Source organism: Schistocerca americana, chromosome 10, assembly GCF_021461395.2.
Source record: "Schistocerca americana isolate TAMUIC-IGC-003095 chromosome 10, iqSchAmer2.1, whole genome shotgun sequence".
Lineage (NCBI taxonomy): Eukaryota > Metazoa > Arthropoda > Insecta > Orthoptera > Acrididae > Schistocerca > Schistocerca americana.
The window spans coordinates 151,774,719-151,796,876 of record NC_060128.1 but is presented as its reverse complement, the minus strand read 5'-3'; the positions used below and the strand labels follow the sequence as shown (position 1 = coordinate 151,796,876).

General features: G+C 38.9%; 1 protein-coding gene across 2 annotated transcripts in view; it reads left to right on the top strand.

Moving 5' to 3' along the window:
* Positions 1 to 2,280: 2,280 nt before the first annotated feature.
* Positions 2,281 to 22,158, top strand: part of LOC124552467 (protein timeless homolog) — a 480,403-nt gene continuing 460,525 nt past the window's right edge. For both annotated transcript variants that reach the window (XR_006967921.1, XM_047126741.1), the window contains exons 1-5: positions 2,281 to 2,526; positions 7,730 to 7,883; positions 12,684 to 12,864; positions 14,987 to 15,121; positions 19,754 to 19,849. Coding sequence is in view for 1 of the 2 variants with exons in the window: in XM_047126741.1 (XP_046982697.1) it covers positions 2,433 to 2,526; positions 7,730 to 7,883; positions 12,684 to 12,864; positions 14,987 to 15,121; positions 19,754 to 19,849 (660 nt within the window). In the remaining variant the exon portion in view is untranslated. The remainder of the gene's footprint in view (positions 2,527 to 7,729; positions 7,884 to 12,683; positions 12,865 to 14,986; positions 15,122 to 19,753; positions 19,850 to 22,158) is intronic.

The window sequence follows — 22,158 nt, the reverse complement described above, 5'->3', positions numbered from 1 at the left end:
AGCCAGAGCTATAGGATCTGTCAACATGGGAAAAAGTGTTCAATATTGCAAAGCTTCCTAAATTCTAAGGAAAATGCTTGTAAGGTAGGGCAAAAAGCATATAATATAAAATATGACCAGCATGAGGTAAAAATAACAGTGGAATACCATGAACAAAGTTTTAAAAATTGTGTAAGACATGGATATAGTCATTAGTTCCTACTTCTCAGTTTATACATTGAAGAAGCAAATCTGTTAATAAAACAAAGATACAGGAGTGGGATTAAAATTCACAGTGAAAGGATACCCATGACAAGATTCACTGATGGCATTTACTATTAGCACTCCGGAAGTACTGCAGGATCAGCTGCCCAGAATTAACAGTCTAATGAGCTTACACTATGCACTGAGAGCAAACCAAAGAGAGACAAAATCAGTGAGGAGTTGCATAAATGAAATTAGTGATAAACTAATTGGAGACCATGAAGTAGGCAAAGTGAAAGCATTCTGCTACCTTGTAAGCAAAATATTACATGACAGACAAAGCAAGGAAGATACAAAATGCAGACTAGAACACGTAAAGAAAGCATTCTTGGCCAAAAGAAGTCTCTTAGTATTCAACATGAGCTTTAATTTAGGAAGAAATTTTTGAGAATGTACGTTTTGAGCACATCATTATATAGTAGTCAATAACAGGCTGTGGGAAAACTGTAACAGAAGAGAGTGAAAGTGTTTAGTATCTAGTGCTGTAGAAGGATGTTTAGAATTAATGAACTGTTAAGAAATGAGGAGGTTCTTTGCAGAACTGACAAAGAAAGAAACAAATGGAGAACACTGACAGTAAGAAAGGTCAGGATGATAGGACACACGTTAAGGCATCAAAGAATAACTTCCGTGGTGCAAGAGTGAGTTGTAGAGGGTAAACACTGTAGGGGGGAGAAGGAGATTGAAACCCATCCAACAAACAATGGAGCTCATTGAGTGTAAGTGTTACTCTGAGATGAAGAGGTCGGCATAGAAGAGTAATTCATAACAGATTGCAGCAAACTAGTCAGAAGACTCATGATAAAACAAATATCTTACTCAAATATCCTAAATAAAATTAAAAAAATAGAATTAAACACAAAGAAAACTTACTGAATGAATTTCCAAGAAAATCTAAACAGCCCAATTCAGTTTATACATTTGTACAACCAAAAATACTATGTGAAAGAGAACAATGGCACTTCACTAAGAAGGCTGTTGTGGTAAAGCTGCTGTTTGCATGGTGCTATTTTGGTTTGGTACTATAGATATTTATGCTTTATGTGGCACAGTTCAATAAACCGAGATGATAATTACAGCTAATTTACCATTTATCTCACCGTTAATAAGGTCAAAAATGGTACTTTTGCTGCAAATAATAGTGTTGAACTGTGCTTCAAAGTGGAAGTTCAGACAACTGAGCAGAATATTTGGATATAGGGACTGAATTCTGCTTAACTTGTAACATTCATATCAAACAGATCTCGAATTTGCTAAAATAGAGACGGATGAGATGGTCTGTGTTTAGTTGTGGTAGGAAAATTCTATTTTTGAAGTATTAGTTAAAAACAGAAGGTGAGCAGTAAAATAGGAAGAGCATTGGCATTTTTCATAGTAACTGTAGCTGTTTTACTCCTAATGTACATACACATATACAAAGTACAATAATTTAGAAGTAATCCCCACAGGCATCACTAAGAGTAGAAAAGCACTAGTCATAATTCGTTGTTAGTTTATTTTACATAAGTTGCCTGTGGTAGCTGTTTATGCCTATGCCTGTATAATTAGTTGTTAGTTTATTTTGCATAAGTGGGATGCAGTCACTGCTTATGCTTATACCTGTATAACTTGACCTATTTCACAGGATGACATTAACGGGACAGATATGTAAATGAATTTTCGTCTGATACTTCATACAAAATTACTGAAACGAACTTGATTTTATACATAAAAGCTATATTGTCTACGGATTCAATAAACATTACGTTACGTGATTGGATTGAGTGGTATTGTACAACGAAATCGTCTCGTAGCGTACAATATAATTAAAAGGTGTTGATGTATGTGATCACATATATTCCTTAAAATCCGCTTATACAAAGTCAGTAAGAACCGTTCATCTCCATGAGACGCAGGATGCGGCGACAATTGTAAGACCCTGACAGAGAAGAAAGACATTCAAGTGAACCGCTCTCCAGAGTGCGTTAGGCAGTTGTTTGAACCATGTGATTTTGCGCGCGAAATAACAGAAGTAAATAAACGGATTGAGAGCTGTAGTGGCGTGTGGAGTGTTGACGTGAAGTGTAGCGCGGAAAGTGAATTGCTGGTTTGTGCCTTCCAAACATTGACACAGAAGTCTACATGTGTGTGGTGGAATGAAATAAACCGTGCAAAACGTATCAAACGAGAAAATCTAAATTTTATTTGCCATGTCTTCTTTGTTATTTGCTGAATTAGCGGCAACTTGCAATGCTCTCGGCTTCTCTGATGGTAGTAAATACTATCCGGATACACACTGTAAAGGTTAGTATGGTTTACACTTAATGTAAAATGTTAATAACTTACCGCCGTCTTCATTAGGATTTTGTTTTGTCGGGAAATATTCGTGGTGTAATACCTAACAATGACTTCTCGAAACAATTTGTTTTAGCCGAGGGAGTGTGTCACTGAGCAATTTTATGATAAATGTCTGTCAAACTTATCTGTCTGTTGACACAATTATTGTATTTTTGATCAGAGTGTTTTGAAATTAAGTTACTTACAAGGGGCTGCTTTATTTGGTGTGCATTACAGTTTTATTTGTTAATTTGTCAAATGTGAGCTGTACAATTTTTGATAAATATGCGTGACGCCTGTTAGATTTCGCCGAGGATGGTTTACTTTTAAAAATTAACTAATATCAGTGTTTCACATGAAGGAATTTTATTATTGTCACAACCAAAACTGCTGTCACCATTTCAGTAGTTAACCATGCAGGGAAACTAACTGCCCAGTGTGTATAAGGGATTGAGCTATGTGGCGGGTGTGGTTTTGTCATAGATATCACTGTTTGATTTATTTATTTATCTATTCAAGGGTCATCTCACAGTGATACCGGATTTGTCATCTGCCAAATGCTCATTTCCATCATAATACAGTACCTCAAAATTACATACGCACAGAATGTAGAACTAAGATATGAGGGTAGGACAGGTGCCGGCCATGGCCCTGCTGAAGGAACCATGCTGGAATTTCCCCGTAATGATTTAGGGAAAACATGGAAAACATAGATCAGCATGTGTGGACAGAGAAAAATCTGTCCTCCCAAATATGAGGTCATTGTCTTAATGACAGCACTGCCTTATTTGGTTAGCCGCTATTGTTCAATGTTCTTTTACTTACGCACAATCTCCACAAGGAAATTAAATTGATATCATTACAGGTATAGTCTAGTAACATTAACTGACAGTATAGTTATGCAGCCATATCACATGTAACTGCATCATGCCGACATCATTGTTTATCTATATAACTCACAACATTCTCATGTTGGATTCTATTATGTGTGGATAACAGTACACTACTAACTTGCACAGTATTGTGAATTTTTGCTTAGTTTGGCCACCAGCATTTTTAAATGCGATTGAAATCATATATCCCTGACAACTCCTTCTATACCATAGGTGAATTTTTGAATAGGAATAAATAAATCAATAGGCATAATATATATATTTTGTGCCATTTAAGGGCATGGAGTAGGTAACAAAAATTTCACCCCTTTTTTTTAAAAACCCATCATTCATGTGTGCATTTCTTATGCACTTGGCACACTCCACATCATAACAGTTACCTTGAGATTGATCAGTGGAACTTGTAACTAACTAACTAACTAACTCTTCAGAATATTAGCACATTTTATAAATATTTGTGCTTTGTGTTATAGCAACATTGAAGTTCTTGTCTTGTCAGCTAGCAACGATATGGAAATGCCAGTCATGTCTGTGATACTAGCAGTTTCCATATTTTGAAATCATAGGCCCTGGCTGTGCAACAGTGTTCGTGATAAATGCTACGTACATAACACATTTGCCATCTCCTATTTTTGTGAACAATATCTGACATCATTAGAAAAGTCATGAAAGCTAAAAATTGCATAAATGGTCTGTATGTTGCCATTTCTTCCACAGAGAAGTTGTACTGACATGCGAGAGGTTGCAGTTCTGGTCTAGGGAACTTGTAAATAACTTAACTGTCAGTAAGTCCACCTTGCATGTAGTCACATTTTTAGACGGTGTTCTTTATGCATTACCTTAACCTGTCATTCCTCCTACACATTTTTTTTTTCATTGTATATTAACGTAGTATTTCGACATGTAACTGGTAGGTATTCATTTGTCATATGGCGTACGTTAAGAATGGCTATACATATCCAGAGATTACTAAGTTGCTAAATAACATTAAAGACAACTCTACAGCATAATATAGGTGAATATCACCATCTTTTATATAATTTGTCACACCATTAGTCACCGCCAGGAAGTCTTCAAATGACCCTCGTAGGCACGTGAAGGACATGTTCATAAGACATGAGCAACTGTCTGTCATTCAAACTGCTGCCACAATATGATGATGAAGATTTGCCCCACTTGCGGAGACTGTATGCGTATCTTCCACGGGCCATTCAGTTCCGTTTCAGAGTTGTCCAAATAGTCCGAGGGTGGTCAAATCCAGGAGGTTTTCCTGGATCCAGGGCAGTTTCAGGCATTGTGGTTGAAAGTTTTGTTGCAAGCAGCATTTCCATCCATTGATGGCATTGAACACTGGCTGCAATGAGAGTGGGATGTCTTGACCCTCAACTTCTTCACTCCACACGGAATACATCAGTCGATACTGGAACGTCAGGGTTATCAGCAGTCTTCTGGTATTCACATAGTAGTGCACTCTATCATCTGGTATCATAAATTGGAATTTGACTTGAGATAGATAACCAGTATGTTGGAGTAGATGGTGTTGATCTGCTAGCAATGTGCATAGATTCATTAAGTTGTACATCTTTCTTTTCCACTTATGGACTATTAAGCCAGACAGATATACAGTACTCTGCTGCTGAGTCTATCAGTCTGAGTGCTGACGTGCAAAAAGTGTTCGCTGACGATCTCCTAGTTAAACTGAATTTTTCAAAGACCTGGATTCTCACGGTTCTTTTCACAACCCTCCAGCTATAACTAGTTGTGTTGTGCGTTTACTCATCTTTATATGTAGAACTCTGAACATGGAGAGGTTTATTGAAAGAGGTACTGAAAGTTCAAAATCAAAATTGGTCCAAATGAAAAGAGAATAAGGAGGTAAAGAATAAAGCCTGCTCTAACCTAATATTTACACTTATTTTTCTAGAGTTTGCATCCTCCATATTGTTGTTTCATTCACGGTCATTGGGATTCTCTTCATGCAACATATTATGGATCAAGTGGGTCAAATGAGTCAGGTGGCATAGTGATTATACTGGATTCAAATTTGTCAGGATGATGGTTCCAGTCTGCTTTGGGCCATCCTGATTTAGGTTTTCTGTGAATTTCCTAAATCACTTCATGAAAATGCAGGGATTGTTCTCTTAAAAGAACACAGCTGATTTTCTTTCCTACCCTTCCCTAACCCGAGCATGACCTCATTGTCGACAGACGTTAAACACTAATCTCTTTATCAACTGAAGTACTTAGTACTGCAAGATTCTGTTTGTGCTCCGTAATTCATCACTGAATTATCTTCTGTTTTACTACTGAATGTAACTAGTTATAATTTTATGTTTTATAACTGAGAAATAAAGATTTGTAATTCTTAATGGAAAACTGGCATATGAACTAAAAATGACACATGAATAGAAGTTGGAATATACGAGGGTAGAGTAAGTGCTATCTGTGGCGATTTCCACAGAGTTTAATTGGCTCATGTACTTTGCCTGATAATTTCGTACTTTGGCCTACTCTGATGTGTAGATCATGCACAACCTTTGAAATCCTAATGCGGACATCCTTCATGTGGCTTTCTCATGTTAATTTTCGAGGCTAATTAGTGTAGGTTGTTTCAGCTGATGGTAATGCCAGTAGAACATAATATTGTCTGCCTTCATTGTACATATTTGTAAAATGTTTTACACCAGACTTCATGGTGTGTTGGGGGTGGGGGGGTAAGTGGGATCAGTTACATCTCATGGTCACATTTAGTGTTTCTGCAGGGTGAAGTAGTTCCCTGCTACAGTCTTTTCTTTGGCAGGAAGATTATGTGCTTTTCCACCCAAACACTGCATGCCCACATGCAGCCATTGGGATGCAATGCGCTATTTGTGGTGTACAATGATTGCCCTGGCTGGCAAGACCACCAGATCTTTCGCCAATTGAACACGTATGGGGGATGCTGAAACAGGAATTTGCTTGTTTTCCAGAGCTTCCAAGAAGCATTGCTGAATGACAACAAAAGGCGCATGGGACAGTCTATCATAGTAGGATGCTGTTTGCCATCACTTTTATGTGAGACTACTCACACATGTTGCCACCAGAAAGGGGGAGGGGGGGCTGCAGGCAGCGGGGGGACACTGTGCATTGATGCGACTGTTCAGGCGTACATTACTGTGACGTGTGTTTCATTCTGTCTAAATTTGTTGTCATGTATGACTACAATGGTGAACTCCCCCGAGCAGTGTATTATTGATCACTAAATACAACTACAAAATCTTTGTCATATAAAATGCTGAATTCCATTAGTGGATAATTCTTGAAGTTACTTGAGGTCTGGCTCTTCACTTGTTACTACAATTTCTTTAAGCCACTTTACAGTCTTTTTTGCAGCAGTAATCTACTAAGCTTGCCGATTTTTTCGACACAACTTTTTGCTGCCAAAGAGAGCATGTGGACAAAACATGATATTTGACTTTTCCTTCTCCATGCAATTTCCACTCCTTTGGCCTCTACGCTGATGTCATTATGAAATAGGTACAGAAAAAGATTTATACTCAAATGGGGCACCCTCAAGGGAAGACTTTTTATGTGTTCACTAGTGTATACCATTATTATTCATTACTAATGATATCAGTGGCTCAGAAAAGTGTTCAATATGTGGCCACAAAAGTCTAAGCAGTTGCCCAACAACATGCCATGTCTGACATGTAGTAAAGCAAATTTTATATCTATCTGAAAATCATTTTCTCTGTCACCTTCTTGTACTTGACAGACAAATTTTAGTTACAAACTAGTAACATATATTTTATATCTATCTGAAAATCATTTTCTCTGTCACCTTCTTGTACTTGACAGACACATTTTAGTTACAAACTAGTAACATATATAGCTTTAAATTAAACTCAGGTGTATCAGTATTTACATTTTTGGCATATTATTAAAGACTAATATGGTCATGCTTTTACAATTTAAACCAATGCGCAGTTAATTAACCTTCAGTGGCTAGCCTTTAGCCATTTTCATAATCAAATCACGTGTCTGGCCCTTATAAACTGAGTCAGTAACTAACTAAAGCCGTCCACAGTAAGAATACTATAGTACAGTGCTTTATTCATCCAAGGATCATTTTACAATGTACAGAACTTGTCAGCAACACAAGGAACAACATAAGTCGTATATATAGACACATAAATATAGGCATGTGTGTTTAGTGAGGAGAATACAGGTGGTTGGCCACAGGCCTGTTGTAAGAGGTAGAGCAGAGAGAGAGTACATGCATTGTTGCTCTCTTACAGAGACCGTGAGAGATCTGATTCGCTACCTGAGGCGTGACGATGAAAACCACGAAATCCGCCGACACTTGGGTGAGGCGCAAGTGCTGCAGACAGACCTCTTGCCCATCCTCAAACAGGAGTGGAAGGATTCTGATCTCTTTGATGTTGTCATCAGGTGAGCGGATGAAACTAGTTGTTATTCTTACTCTTTCGTTAAACACTGCAGAATATTGTGTAGTGATTATATCTTGTGTGAGTGGCTCTTTCGTATGTTGCAGGTGCTTGCAAGTGATATTTTAATACACCCCTGTGATTTACAGTCTTTTAACAGTGTGTGGTGCCCATGTACCAAATGAAATGAGATTTGAAATTTTCTGTTAGTGTTCAAGTTGCTCTGTTAACCATTTTTATTATTTTAACAAAAACTTAAAATTCTTAGTGTATTTGGGCATCTTAAAGATGGTCCTTCAAAAAAATTAAACCGCACCTATATCCGTTTCAGCACTGATAGTTAAGAATTCAGCTGCTGGAGAGCATCTGGTCCCACATTTGTAGCCTGGGTGTCATGTCATGGTTGAAGTGATTGCCACTAGATATCGTCTTTACTGTGTGTTGCTTTGGATACTCGACAGCAAAGTGCATGCTTTAAGCCTCTCTCCTGTATTGGTGTTTGGGCAGTGCTTTTAAAAAAGTATAGTTGTAGTGATCCTGTGTTTGACATTAAATTTAGCAGCTCAGAAAGCAACGTTGAATGTGATGTTACTTCATTAGAGACCGAAAGTGACAATAGTTCGTCAGTTGAGTGACAAGTGCTTGCCTATGGTACCAGATAAATACATCCACTCTGTTCCACTTATGCTCTCATGAAACTTTTGCGAAATACATGGTTATATTTCAGAGCTACACACAAACTAAAAAAGACCTCAGAGCTACACACAAACTAAAAAAATACTTAAAGTTTCAAGGTATATCCATTAAAGTCCAGTGCCTGGGTATACTCTCAATTTTATTGTTGGTAACCTTCAAAATTTTGTAACTAATTATTCTGACCTTTGAAAGCTATGTATGAGGATTGGAGCTTTAATAGTGGCAACTATTTATTTACAGCTTGTACAAAATAGATACGTGTTTCAAAGTTTTACCAATCTTCAAAGTAGTCACCAGCATTGTGTATAACCTGTTGCCAGTGATCTCAAAGTTGTAGGATTCTCTTAGCAGTGCCAGTGGTGTTGACAATTCGAGCGGCACAGTCTGTCAGCGATGAATTTGTAGCAGTTCTGAAGCGAATGCCGTGACGTGTTTCCTTCAGTTTAGAAATCGAGTTGAAATCACGAGGGCTTAAGTCAGGGGAGTGCAGTAGGTGGTTATAGTACTTAGCAGCCCTATCAGTCAAACAAATCAGTAACAGCTTGCACTCTACGTGCTTGAGCATTGTGCTGCAAAATGATGGTCTTGTCCTGTAGAAAGTGTCATCACTTCTGTCTCTGTGCTGTTCATTTTTGGATCACAACCTATGACTAGCATAGAGACAGAAGTGATGGCACTTTCTGCAGGACCTGACCATCATTTTGCAGGACAATGCTCAAACATGTACAGTGAAAGCTGTAACTGATTTGTTTGACTGACGGGGCTGCTATGTGCTATACCACCTACTGCACTCCCCTGACTTAAGCCCTCGTGAGTTCAACTCGATTTCTAAACTGAAGGAAACACTTCAAGGCATTCGCTTCAGATCTGCTACAAATTCGTCGGGCAATAGACTGCGCTGCTCAAACTGTCAACACGGCACTGCTAAGAGAATCCTACAACTTCCACATCACTGGCAATAGGCTATACACAATGCTGGTGACTACTTTGAAGGTCAGTAAAACTTGGAAACACGTATCTATTTTGTATGATCTGTAAATAAATAGTTGCCACTATTAAAGTTCCAACCCTCTTATGTCTATATGTAATGTCATTCATTGTAGGATGTTTTTCATTCATTAAAAAATATTTTTTGAAACATAATTTTTAAAAAATCAACGTCTTAAGGTGCTAAAGATAACATTTATTCCTGTAATGTAAAATCCTAAATAGAATACAAGCAGTACAATGGATAATGACTACCAGACATCATATACTGTAATTGTTGAGAAGTGGCTAGGCATATAAACTAGAACTTTACCTTTTCAACTGAACTTTTGAACTGAAGCGATGAATGAAAATTCGTACCAATGCTGAGATTTGAACCAAGGTCTCCAGCTCACTTGGCAGATGTACTAACCACTATGTAATCCTAGAATAGTGGCTTTGCACAACTGTACAGAGTACCCTAGCACAACAAAAATTTGAACTGAGGTTGGGGTTCAAATCCATATATCCAGCTCACTAGGTAGATGTACTAACCACTATGCAAGCCTGATGCAGCGACTTTGCGCAACTGCATGGGCTATCATAGCACTAGTTGGAGAATCTCTGCAATGCTGTTTGAGTTTGGAGGGTACCAAGTGGGTTGAGGTGTGAATGGGAATTTAGATTGAGGAAGAATGTGTGCTAGGGTAGTCCGTGCGGTTTTACCAGCCCACTTTGCCAGCGTAGTGATTAGCACATCTGCCCAGTGAACAAGAGACCTGGGTTTGAATCCCGCCTTTCATAGAAATTTCCATTCATCGCTTCAGTCTCCATTTATACAACATACATTCACAATATCCTATACGAGGACTTCCTGGATCTGGAAGCTGACAGAAGTCAGCATCTATGGGGTAAAAGTGTTTTGTGTCCAGCTGCAGCCAACATTAGTGTTCTTACAATTCAGTAACCATGCATTGCTGTAGCTTTTATGAAGTAATTATCGCACTGTGCTGTGCCAAACCAATGAGAACATGTGTAGTGATGAAAGCTAGGCTTGTTCCCCTGCTTTTCCTCTCCCGATGTGGCTGCCCACATACTGGGTATCAGTAGACGGAGCTTACTTCTTCCACTCTCAGCACCTCCCTGAGAATTTGTTCAGGACGTTGTGAACAAACTATACAAGTACTGTACATTTTCTCATTGTAACATCTGCTTTACAAAGTATTTTTTTACCTGCATGTAATGAACTTACCTGCCTCCATAGCTGCATTTGTTAACGTATGTATGTGGTTGTGCTCAATTCCAATGTAACCAGTTCAAATCCTGATGGCAGATGAAATTTTCATTGCTGCTGTTTGGAGAGAGAGGTGGTAGCACACAGTTTCTGAGCACCAGACTTTGCACCAAAATCCTGACTTAAATTCTAAACCTCTACGCAGTGCCTCTTGCAGTGAAGACGTGTAACACTGTTTGACGGTGTTCCGTCCATTGGATGAAGACGTTAAGCTCGCCTGTTCCCTTTTGTGCTATTGAGAGTATTGTGTTGTGTGTAGGCACCAGATTTTACCTTTTCCCTTCTCTCTTTGTCACACAACCCAAACTTGACATCACGCTGTACAAGCAGTTATCCATAGGACACAGATACATACCTGTTACGCACCTGACACTTGATAACAGTGTTTTGAGGAGGCAATGACTTACAGCATCTAGAAATTTTTAGAAAATCGTGGTTTGCGTACAGCTATTTTGTCACTTTATCAAACTACCAGTTTTGGTCACAAATGAACCATCCTCAGATGTCCACATACCACGAAAAAGGCACAAAATTAGGCACATTGTGTAGTAACAGAAACAATTGTTATAAGCTAATTACTATTCATGGCCTGTTGTGTACTTACAATGTGACATCATAATCAGATCATGACATAACATATTTTTACAAGGTTCATGCTGCAAACTAACACGTTAATTCAGCTATACTACTGAAACATGACAAATCATACCTATTTACAAGCATCATGCCATAAACTAACATGCTAATCCAGCTATACTATTGGAGCACGTGCAGCGCACAACAGATACTGTGGCAAAGCACATGACGATACTGAAATGGCGTGTGATCTTCAGTCACAAAACATCAGCAGAGGTGGTAGAATCATAAGAAAGACACTGTGCAGGGCCAATGAACACTCTTTCGGATTATATCTCAGGTACTAACCTGTGATAACCTTCCTGTCATTAACTCAGTCACGAAATTAAAGGCACCAATTTAAAAGTGAAGGCAGTTTTAAATGAACAGGATGGCTGAAAATTTTATTTTCTACAATGATATACTGTAATATGCCCATAATTTATAGGCAAATTTTCTATGATTTGACAAAATGCTATGTTCAGCCACCGTGTTAGTATAGTAATGTCTTCTTGTTCTACTTAGTTGTGTCAGTTTGGTGATTCAGGCAATGGTGAGAGGAGTAACCCAATTTAAGCTGGTACTTTAGATATAATTTTTGTTACAATTGTACCTTCTTTGCTGATGCAATTTGGTTTATGGCATGATGCTTGTTAATAGTTACGATTTGTCATGCATTTCATTATGATGTCACATTGCAAGTATACAATTTGTCACTAACGTCGATTAGTGTGTTATGTTTGTTTTTGTAATTACTGATTGTGTATAAGTTTTTCATATTTAAGATATGTAGATATCTGAGGACGGACAATTTATGACCGAAACTGGTTGTTTAACAAAGTGACAGTGCACCTGTATGCCAACTGTGGTTTCCCAAAAATTTGATAAGAAATGGGAGAAAGGCAACAGTAGAGATCTCCAGTAGGACATTGCCCAGGAAGAAAAGTGGGATTGCTGCACTCTCTCCAACACTCATTTCCTCAGAATGAGACTAGTTTGACATAATAGTGTGAAGTGGATGACAAGAGTTTGTTGTATATTGATGACATTGTAATTGATAAATAACCTTAGTTAAGAACAATAAATTCTGTAGAACATTTGCAGTTTGTTTTCCATTTATGGATATATAATATTTTCACGAAACAATGACTAGACAATCCATTAATGTGATCAATATGACTCCTATTCTTTTGCTCATGACTGTGGTGTACAGTGTGCCTATTTCTTTCACAGGCTGCTGGTTAATCTGACGAATCCAGCCCTGCTCCTGTACCGGGAAGAGCTTCCTGTAGACAAGGTGTCGAGAAATTACTACTTGCAAATCATATCACAGTTACAAGCTTACAAGAAGGCTTTCACCGATTCAGATGTGTGGGAAGTAATCAAGATGAAACTCAGTAAACTCCTTGAGACGGTAGGTACAAGTATTTTTGGCAGTTTATGGCTTAGCTACCTAAAATTTATTATTATTATTGTTTATTGTTTACATCAGAAATCAACTTCATAGTTACTGTCTTAAAGGGACAACGACATATGTAATATGAGTGCCTGTTTTTATTTGGTGCTAATGGTTACTTTACTCATTATGGATGAATGTTTCCTTTGATCACACAAAAACAGATCAATACTGTATATTAAATATTGTATGAGCGTTGGATCTGTACCTGCAATTATTCCCATTAACCTGTTGATGGCAATGAACACACCATTTAGGCAGACCAGTACTGTAGTAGAAGATATTCATGTACCAATAATCAGTTACAAATGGTATATGGTAATAAATGCAGAGATGAGCTAAATTCTTTCATTTATTCTGTATTGCTCATTTACTTACGTTGACAACTGCTGTTTCTCAGCATACGAGCAATTTTTGCTAATTGTCAATCCAGGTATTTCATGGATGTGATGTGAAACATGCATGCTTTTTGTAAAAAGGACATTTAACTTTTTGTATATATTGGTTGCAGATTCCTTCTTGATAATGTCATAAGATTGGTATTGAATTGTGAAATTGTAAATAGTACAGGCAGTGGCAAACATGAAATTTCTTTAAAAAATTTGTAAGACTGTGATTCCAAACTAAATACAATTATGCTCATGAAACAAGTTTTTCGTGGTGGTCATTTTTGCAGCAGCTGTGACTTTTGCATGTTGCACATTAAGTTATTTTTATTCAACTTGTGTACCCACACATGTTTTGCTTTGGTTTTTGCTTTAGTTAAAAGGCATCCTCAGTGAAATATATTTTTTTCCCCTCCTGCACACTTAGTTTTAAAACATTCTATTGAAATTTGTATAATAAAATGGAAAAGTACTTATTGATCAGCATCTTAATTCACTAATAAGTCAAACACTTTCTCTCATGTGGCAAACTGATTGAAAGTGTGCCATTTTTCTTGTGGTCATTGTTTTCAAAACATAGCACTGTAATGCCAACTTTCTCAGGTTTTGCTTTCAACTGTCTATTCTTTGACTATATGTGGGCTGATGTAAGTGCTCTCTCTCTCTCTCTCTCTCTCTCTCTCTCTCTCTCTCTCTCTCTCTCTCTGTGTGTGTGTGTGTGTGTGTGTGTGTGTGTGTGTGTGTGTGGGGGGGGGGGGGGGCATTTGCGGGGAATGTGTGTTTATGTGTGGGCACATGGGTGCATGCCTTATATTTAATTTTTAATTTTTACTGTTTATTATCATTCTTTTTATTTATTTTTCGTATATATACTTAAGAGAGAAATGAGCTTTCTGATCATCTGTTGGGATTACTGTCTGTTATATGGTAAGTCAGTGTAAACAGAGAGTGGTTAGTCATACTCACTACATCAATTAGTAGTAGCTTCTTTTCAGCCTTTGTTATGTATATATGGTAATTTTCTTGTAAGGTTAGGAGATTTCTTTCATAACATATTCTAACTACTTTCATGTCCTTCTCTGTTGCAGTAGGTTTTTGATTACTTCCTTATAAATGTTCTGCAAAAGTGTAGTGGCTTATTTCCATGCTCTGTTTTGTTGTTTGTACTAGGTGTCAAATGTTTTGGTGATATGTCCTACATATCTTCCATCATATGTGTTGTATTGCAGTTGATACATTCCTGGTTTCTGGTAGATGTCTGTGTCTTTTGTTATCTTTGGATTGAACTATCTGTTTTGAATGCTATGTTTATGCCTTGTGTTTTGAAAACGTAGAGGTCATTGTTTACCATCTTAAATCTTTTTCCTTGTTTTCATGTGTTGTTTGTGTCGTTGTTCTGTTGCTGTGTGTGCAGCATGCAGGTACTTTTCATTTGAATTAATGTAATTTATGCTCATGAAAGGTTGATTCAGACTGGGAGGCTTCCTGCGGTAGTTGAGTGGTTGAGGCACCTGCCCACAAAGAGCAAGAAATCTGGGTCAGAGTCTCAGAGTGCTGTAAATGTTCAATAGTGACGACATATTCAGAGGAAAAGTGTGGCTATAATCTGAACGAGCATGACCTGTTTCATACTTACTAGTTGCTCAAAGCACATAAAGTTTTGGCAGTCACTTTGATAACGTTCTCCATTCCAGGAGTGGGAGGAGCGTGGAGAGGAGAAGAGCCTGATGATCGAGCGGATGCTGATCCTAGCACGGAACGTGCTGCAGGTGCCGGCCGATGTTGCTGCAGAGAAGCTCTCTGATAGTGAACCAAGTGTCCACGACCAGGTCAGCACGCTTCGTCTCACGGTGGAGTCTAATTTTTGTGGCTGAATGTTGTGCGTATGGCACTCAACAATTACCTCTAAAATGTGTGCCCTGCATCTGCTCTTAATATCAGGGGCCTCTCAGTTAACAACGTACAATAGAGTGATACATTTTTTTAACTTTTAAAATTTAAGGAGGTATCTCATGTATCATATTGGGTATGAGTGTCAAACTGGCACTATAGTTCTATGTCAAATCGGGATGCTGTTTAGTGATCTGGTGTACTGAGATGATTCATGTTACTGTGTCTGCTCCAGCGTGACATTTCACCGAATACGTTAAAACAGTAAGTAAATGGCTTTCTGGCACTGAAGTGAATGACTTGACTGCACTTCAGTTTGTCAGATTGTCCGATGATGTCTGACTTTGACGTGAAACTATTGGGTCACATTGGCACTCACATTGAGCCTGATACCTGAGAAGTTTTCCTTTGAGACATCTGCCAGGAGCAACTTCAGTCTCAATTACAATTAACTCAGAACAATTAAAATGATTTTTTAAAAAGAACAAACAAATCCAGAAGTTCCTTCTCAGTTCCCTGAAGTACAGGTAAGTGGTATAACAAACAAGGAAAATTTTCCATGTATGTTTGTAGATAGACGAAGCATACTGCCATAGGGAGACACATTGGCCATCTTGTAAACTATTTTGTTGTATATTTGAGCCTCAGATCCAAAATGTCTAACCTTAGGCAGAAGTATAAACTGAAGAGCCAAAGAAACTGGTACACCTGTCTAATATTTGTGTAGGGCACGCACGAGGATGCAGAAGTGCTGCAACACAAAGTGACATGGACTTGACTAATGCCTGAGGTAGTGCTGGAGGGAATGGACACCATGAATCATGCAGCGCTGTCCATAAATCTATAAGAGCATGAGGAGGAGGAGATCTCTTCTGCACAGCATGTTCCGAGGCATCCCAGATATGCTCAATAATGTACGTTTCTCGGGAGTTTGGTAGCCAGCGGAAGTGTTTAAACGTTCCTGGGGCTACTCTGTAGCAATTCTGGGTGTGTGGGGTGTAACATTGTCCTGCTGGAATGGACACAATCAGCCCAAATAAAAGGGGAGTGATCCACAGACATTGCTCTAAGGATTGACCAGAGAAAAGTCCGTACAGCTGTGTAAGCGGTGAGGAAGGCAGCCAAGAGTTATGCTCACCTAACAGGATGGCAACTCAAACTAGGGACAGTTTAATCGCTTATCAGTCCCATTAGGAAATCCACCTAATGTGTGATAACCAATACAGTGATGGAATAATTCAAGTGAGGGCGAAGTGACAGACAGCACTGCATCTTCAGAATCCGGTGTTGAAAACATCAAAAGGCAGAAGGAACCACTACAACCAAAGTAGACCCAAAAAACCACAATCCACACTGCAATCGAAGAGGCTGTCAAACTACATGTCTTGCCAGACAGCATCGGCAAGCCGAGGAAAAGTACACTGGCCCAAAAATATGCTAACCTCTAGGGCAGGTAACTGGGGCGTTAGCGGCCACTAGGCAGTAAAATACCACCGGTTGCGCTTCACCAAATAATAACACAAAATTAAAAAACTAATAACAGGCAGTAGAAGATGGCTAATAGATCCGCCAACTCGACACGCTCCACTTGCTGCTGCTCGTTGGACGGTGACCCTCGAGCAGCAACGCACAAACAAACGGCGTGATCACAGAATAGTGGAGGTTTCACTACTGGATTAATGTTCATTCAACTCAACATGCTGAGTCCGGTGGACGACGAGGTTGTGGCCCTCGTAACTACAGCTCCTTGATCCGGCAGTGCATGCATGCCGCCAGCGGTCCCGGCACGTCCTCACGCTGCCAGACCTCCTCACTGCTGCTCCATCCCAACCAAACTACCGACACACCCGACCTTGAAAACACTTGATGTCCTTCCAGAGATAGTACCACGGTACTAGATATCGATAAATGCTGCTGCTGCCGCCACTCGCGGAGAGACAACACTAGAAACTTAGTGGCGCCAGTAAACACGAGAAGAAAACAAGACACCACTATCCCTATTATACGATGCTGACGTGCCGACAGCACCAACGCGAGCCGCATACGGCTCAACAGTGTCCCGGTGTTGAACTGTTCGGGTACTACTTGTCAAGGTTCCAGTTGACACATCTGACCGTCACGAGGATGAATCATTGTATTGTGCACCAACCCCTCACCTATGCATCTGCCATCCAAGAGTTAGCAATGGACTCCCTGCAACATTGGATGTCACGCTGCAGTCAGAGACTAGCAGCAACGTGACTTCGACCTGCAAGTCGCCAAAGTGGCGTCAACTCGAAAGACTTGCTCCGGGCGAACAGTCTACCTGACGGGGGGCCCTAGCCACACGGCATATTCATTTTAGCAACGTGACTGAGAATTACCATCTGGTGCATAGGTTGCATTAGTGGTGGTGCTGTGTTTGGGAAGCATAGACTACTGACGTATGGCGTCACACTGGGTTCGATGATGGGTCACAGTTCTATCCCACCATGGATCGCCACTAGTGGTGAGTGTGGTGATGACGTGGGGAGCACATGCATTCTTCCAATCTTTTGCAGAGAGGTGGTGTTACTCCTGGAATCTTGATATGGAGACCCATTGGGCACGGTTTCAGGTCACAGCTGCTAGTGATTTGAGGGGATTCTGACAGCACAACAGTACATCACGAACAGTCTCCATCCTTAAGCATTAGCCCTTGTGCAACAGTATTGCAGTTTCATTTTTCAGTAGGACAATAATGTTCGTCTGCACACGGCACACGTGTCTATGAACTGTTTGTGTGATGTGACGTTCAGGTACTCGCGAGGTGCACAGATCTGTCCCTGACAGAACCCTTGTGGGATCAGCTCTAGACCTCAACTCTGTCCCAGTACCCAGTTGTTGGCAGATTGCCTCAGGAGAGGATGCAATGGCTTTATGATGCCCTTCTGAACCGAATTGGTGCATGAATTTGGGTCAGAGTGGGTTCAATGTCATTCTGATAAGTGGCCTCATATGGTCATGTACTTTGTATATGTGACTCATTTGTGGATCACTAAATAAAATCACATACCCTGTCAGCCCACACAATTTCGCTCCATTTCTTCCTCCATTTCAGGATGCTTGACCTTTTTCTCTTTGACAGTCTGTAATTTTTAAGAAATGAAATGATTTTATAACATTGTTGGCCATTCTTAGACCCTAAGGAATAAGAGAATGTGTTTTAATCAGCAGAAAGAAGCCCTACTGTGCCACTATTTGTGCTAAAGGTGGAGCAATTTAAAGCTGCCCCTGTATGTGTGAATGATATAAATGATTGTTGTCTTCATACTATAAAATGAGGGTTACAACATTAATAGTGCCAACTGTTTATTTACATCTTCTACAAAATAGAGACAAATCAAACAATGGAAAATCCAGGATGGAATGTAACAATACCAGAGAAGGAAAGTTGCTACTCACCATATAGCGGAGATGCTGAGTCGCAATAGGCACAACAAAAAGATTCACACAGTTATAGCTTTTGGCCATTGAGGCCTTTGTCAGCAGTAGACACACACACACACACACACACACACACACACACACACACAACTTTCACACACATCTGCAGTCTCAGAGAGCTGGCGTGTGTGTATGTGTGTCTACTGCTGACAACGGCCTCAATGGCCGAAAGCTATAATTGTGTGAATCTTTTTGTTGGGCCTATCGCGACTCAGCATCTCCGCTATATCGTGAGTAGCAACTTTCCTTCTCTGGTATTGTTACAAAATAGAGACGTGTATCTAAGTTTTCCTGTCCTTAAGAGCAGTCACCAGCATTGTGTATAACCCGTCGCCAGTGATGTGGTAGTTGTAGGATACCCATAGCAGTGCCAATGTGTTGATAGTTTGAGTGAAGTGGTCTGTTGACTGACAAATCTATGTAACAGTACTGAAGTGAATGCCACAAAATGTTTCCTTCAATTTAGGAATCGAGCTGAAGTCACAAGGGCTTAAGTGTGGGGAGTGATGATTGGTGCAGCACTTCCCAGTCCCCCAGATTGAACAGATCAGATCAGGCATAACTTTTACCATATGTGCCAGAGCATTGTACTGCAAAATGGCAATTAGATTAGTGTTGCTAATGTTTGTACTTACCAGATGTGTTCATTTGAATCCATGCACATTAGCACTTCCATTGGTCCAAGCACTTCTGCATGAAAATTTCTATGAGCGTGTTCAATACCTCTGCCATTATTACTGTCTGACAAGCTACTCACTCTAATATAAAACAACAAATACTTCTTTAGCAATTTAAGGAGTTTTATGTCTTTCCCATCGGACTGTATTCAGTAAAATGAGTTTCAAACTGTGCTTTGCAACAAAAATAAACAAAAGTGCTCATGCGTGAATGAAAGAATATGAACAATTTTTTTTTTAAATTAATCCTTGCCTTTAAAAACTTTGTAAGAAGAGTAATGTATTCAGAAAAATTATTTTAAACTGCATTTCAAAATTTGTAAAATTTATTTTCTCTGGACATTTGCAGAAGTGTCTGATGTCGTGCAGAATATTATGTATATGAAATCTGAAAAGTGTAGTCACAAAATTTGTTTCACTGCTTGACAGGTACTTTGGGCACTGCACGTCTCAGGCATGGTCGATATCTTCCTGTACCTGGCCAGTTCTGAAAATGAACAACAATACTACATGCATATTCTTGAGGTATGATGCTGCATGTATTTTGTAGTCTTATGAATTATGTTTAAAATATGTGTAATACAGGCTTGCTAAATTCCACTGGCACATTGAAACTATAATGTTTTTGATGCATTGCCCTTTTCGAGTGTTCCTTTAAAATACGTGAATGACATGAACTAGCTTTCATTTTTCTAATTGGCGAGCTACCTGAGAGCTTGAAGACAGCTGAATTCTCCCTCATATTTTTTAATTCTTACTGGATTAATTATAGATAGTTTTTATTGTTTTGGAGATGGAAATTCTTTAACGGAAAAACATTCGGGAATGAAGAAAAGCTGCCACTGACCACAGATAGTTGATAGATGGCTCTGACACACACTTAACAGATTGTAAAATTGCATGGGTGGTGTGTTTAGGTGCTTTTGTGAGTGTGTTTACTTCCACCATAAAAAGAGCAAAATATCTCAGTATAATATAATTTTCTGATCTGTTATATGTGCTTATGAGCTAGCTGTCAGTGGGTGGAATTTGAGTGATTGCATTCTCTCATGTATATTTGTATTTCTGAGTAGTCAGTTTCATTGGCATTAATTTTATCATTGAATCATTATGCTTGGAAGTAATAACTAAGTTCTAAAGTGCTGAGAAGTATGCTTAGTTGGTAAGAGACCATCCTGTAAAGCTTAGAAAACTAAGTTTTGATGTGGGATTTGATATAATAGAAGCTACAAAATTTGCATTCAAACATTGGTGTGGGCAGATGTACAAACACACATGGTGAATTCTGAGGGCTTGAAAACATTCTGAATCTTCAACTTATTTATATTTTGTGTCTCAACACTGACTGGAATAATGTTAATAGTGGCTAAATATGGCTCCAGTTTATAAAATAAATTAGAGTGTTATTATTTTGGTGAAGGTAGAGATGCTGGGTAGACATGTTACAGCAACAGTCTCAGCAGTTATTGGCCTTTCATCAACCTGTTACAAAGTTAGTACTAGCTGTACTAGAACTACTTTTGTTTTGTTGTGTTTGTTACAAATGACATTAGAGAATAAAGTGGTTAAAGAATTGCTTAGAAATAATGAAAGGGTGTGAACTGTTAACAACTGTTCTCAAGGTTTGTGGTTCTTGCAGAGAAAAACATAGATAGGCCACTTAAGCTTGTGTAAATGAGTGATGATACAGTGAATTTCTCAAAATATTTCATGTACGAGAATTTTTTTTTTTTTTTTCTGGGCACCAAGCTTATTTATGATAGGTGGCATATTTTTTCCTCCTATGAATATTTTGATTGCAATAAAAAGCCTCCAGGTATTTTAATTTGTTGATAACTTTTTAATTTCAGCATTTTTGTTATCAATTTTGGAAAGGACTGTCTGAAGTGTTTCATAGTTTGATCAGTATGAAGAAGAGGAACATTTTGCTTTGCTGTATGGATGAGCTGGTGAGGAGCCATGTAATGCAGTCAGAGCGTTGCCTATCTCCTGCATCTCCCCCTTTCCTCAGCTGCCCCTCAGCTCTGTCTTTGTATTGTATCTCCCCCTATCTGGCAGTATTGTTGTCACCGAGTGATTTAATGTAACAGCCCCCAGTGCATCTCGTGCCAGAAGAAAGCAATTCAGAAGCCCTGCAACCCCCTTTTGTGAGGCACGTGTTTACTGCTGGAATAGGGGAGCCGTAGGATGCAAAACTTTCTCCTTGGCTTCTGTTGGTGACCCTTAACTCCATTTATGTGCTCCCACTGGGATAACATTAACTTGTACACCAGTGCTTTCTGCTTAGCTAACTAAATTACTTCATTCTGTGGGGTTGCAGGGATATTAATGGGTTTTCGTAATAAACCATCCCTGCACATGAGCCATAGGTTGCATTCTTTTATGTGAAACATCATTGTGTCAGTATAAAAAAAGTTTAAACAATCTTTAAAAAGACTGCTACTGTTAAAGGTCTCTATAAAAACTGTTTAAAATTTTAATAAGCAGTATAAGAATAACAGCTAATTTGGTTGTAAATAGAAATAGAATAAGTTAATACAACATATGAAATACGCTGCTGAATGACACAGGTAGGCTACTACACATCGGTTCAATATTTTTTTAAAAAAAATTGCAGTCTCTGGTTCGACCACAGAAAGTTTATAATTTTACATAAAATGCTTCCTGTTAGCACTGGTGTGGTTAATTCTTCAGAACTTCGACAGATTGCTTCTAATGTCCACTCCAAATTGAAAATAAAAAAGTGGCTCATTTGACATCTCTAACCTCTTTCCATACCAATTTGTACACAAAACAGCTTAGTGTCGGAAAAGGTGAACTACCTCTGGTGTGAT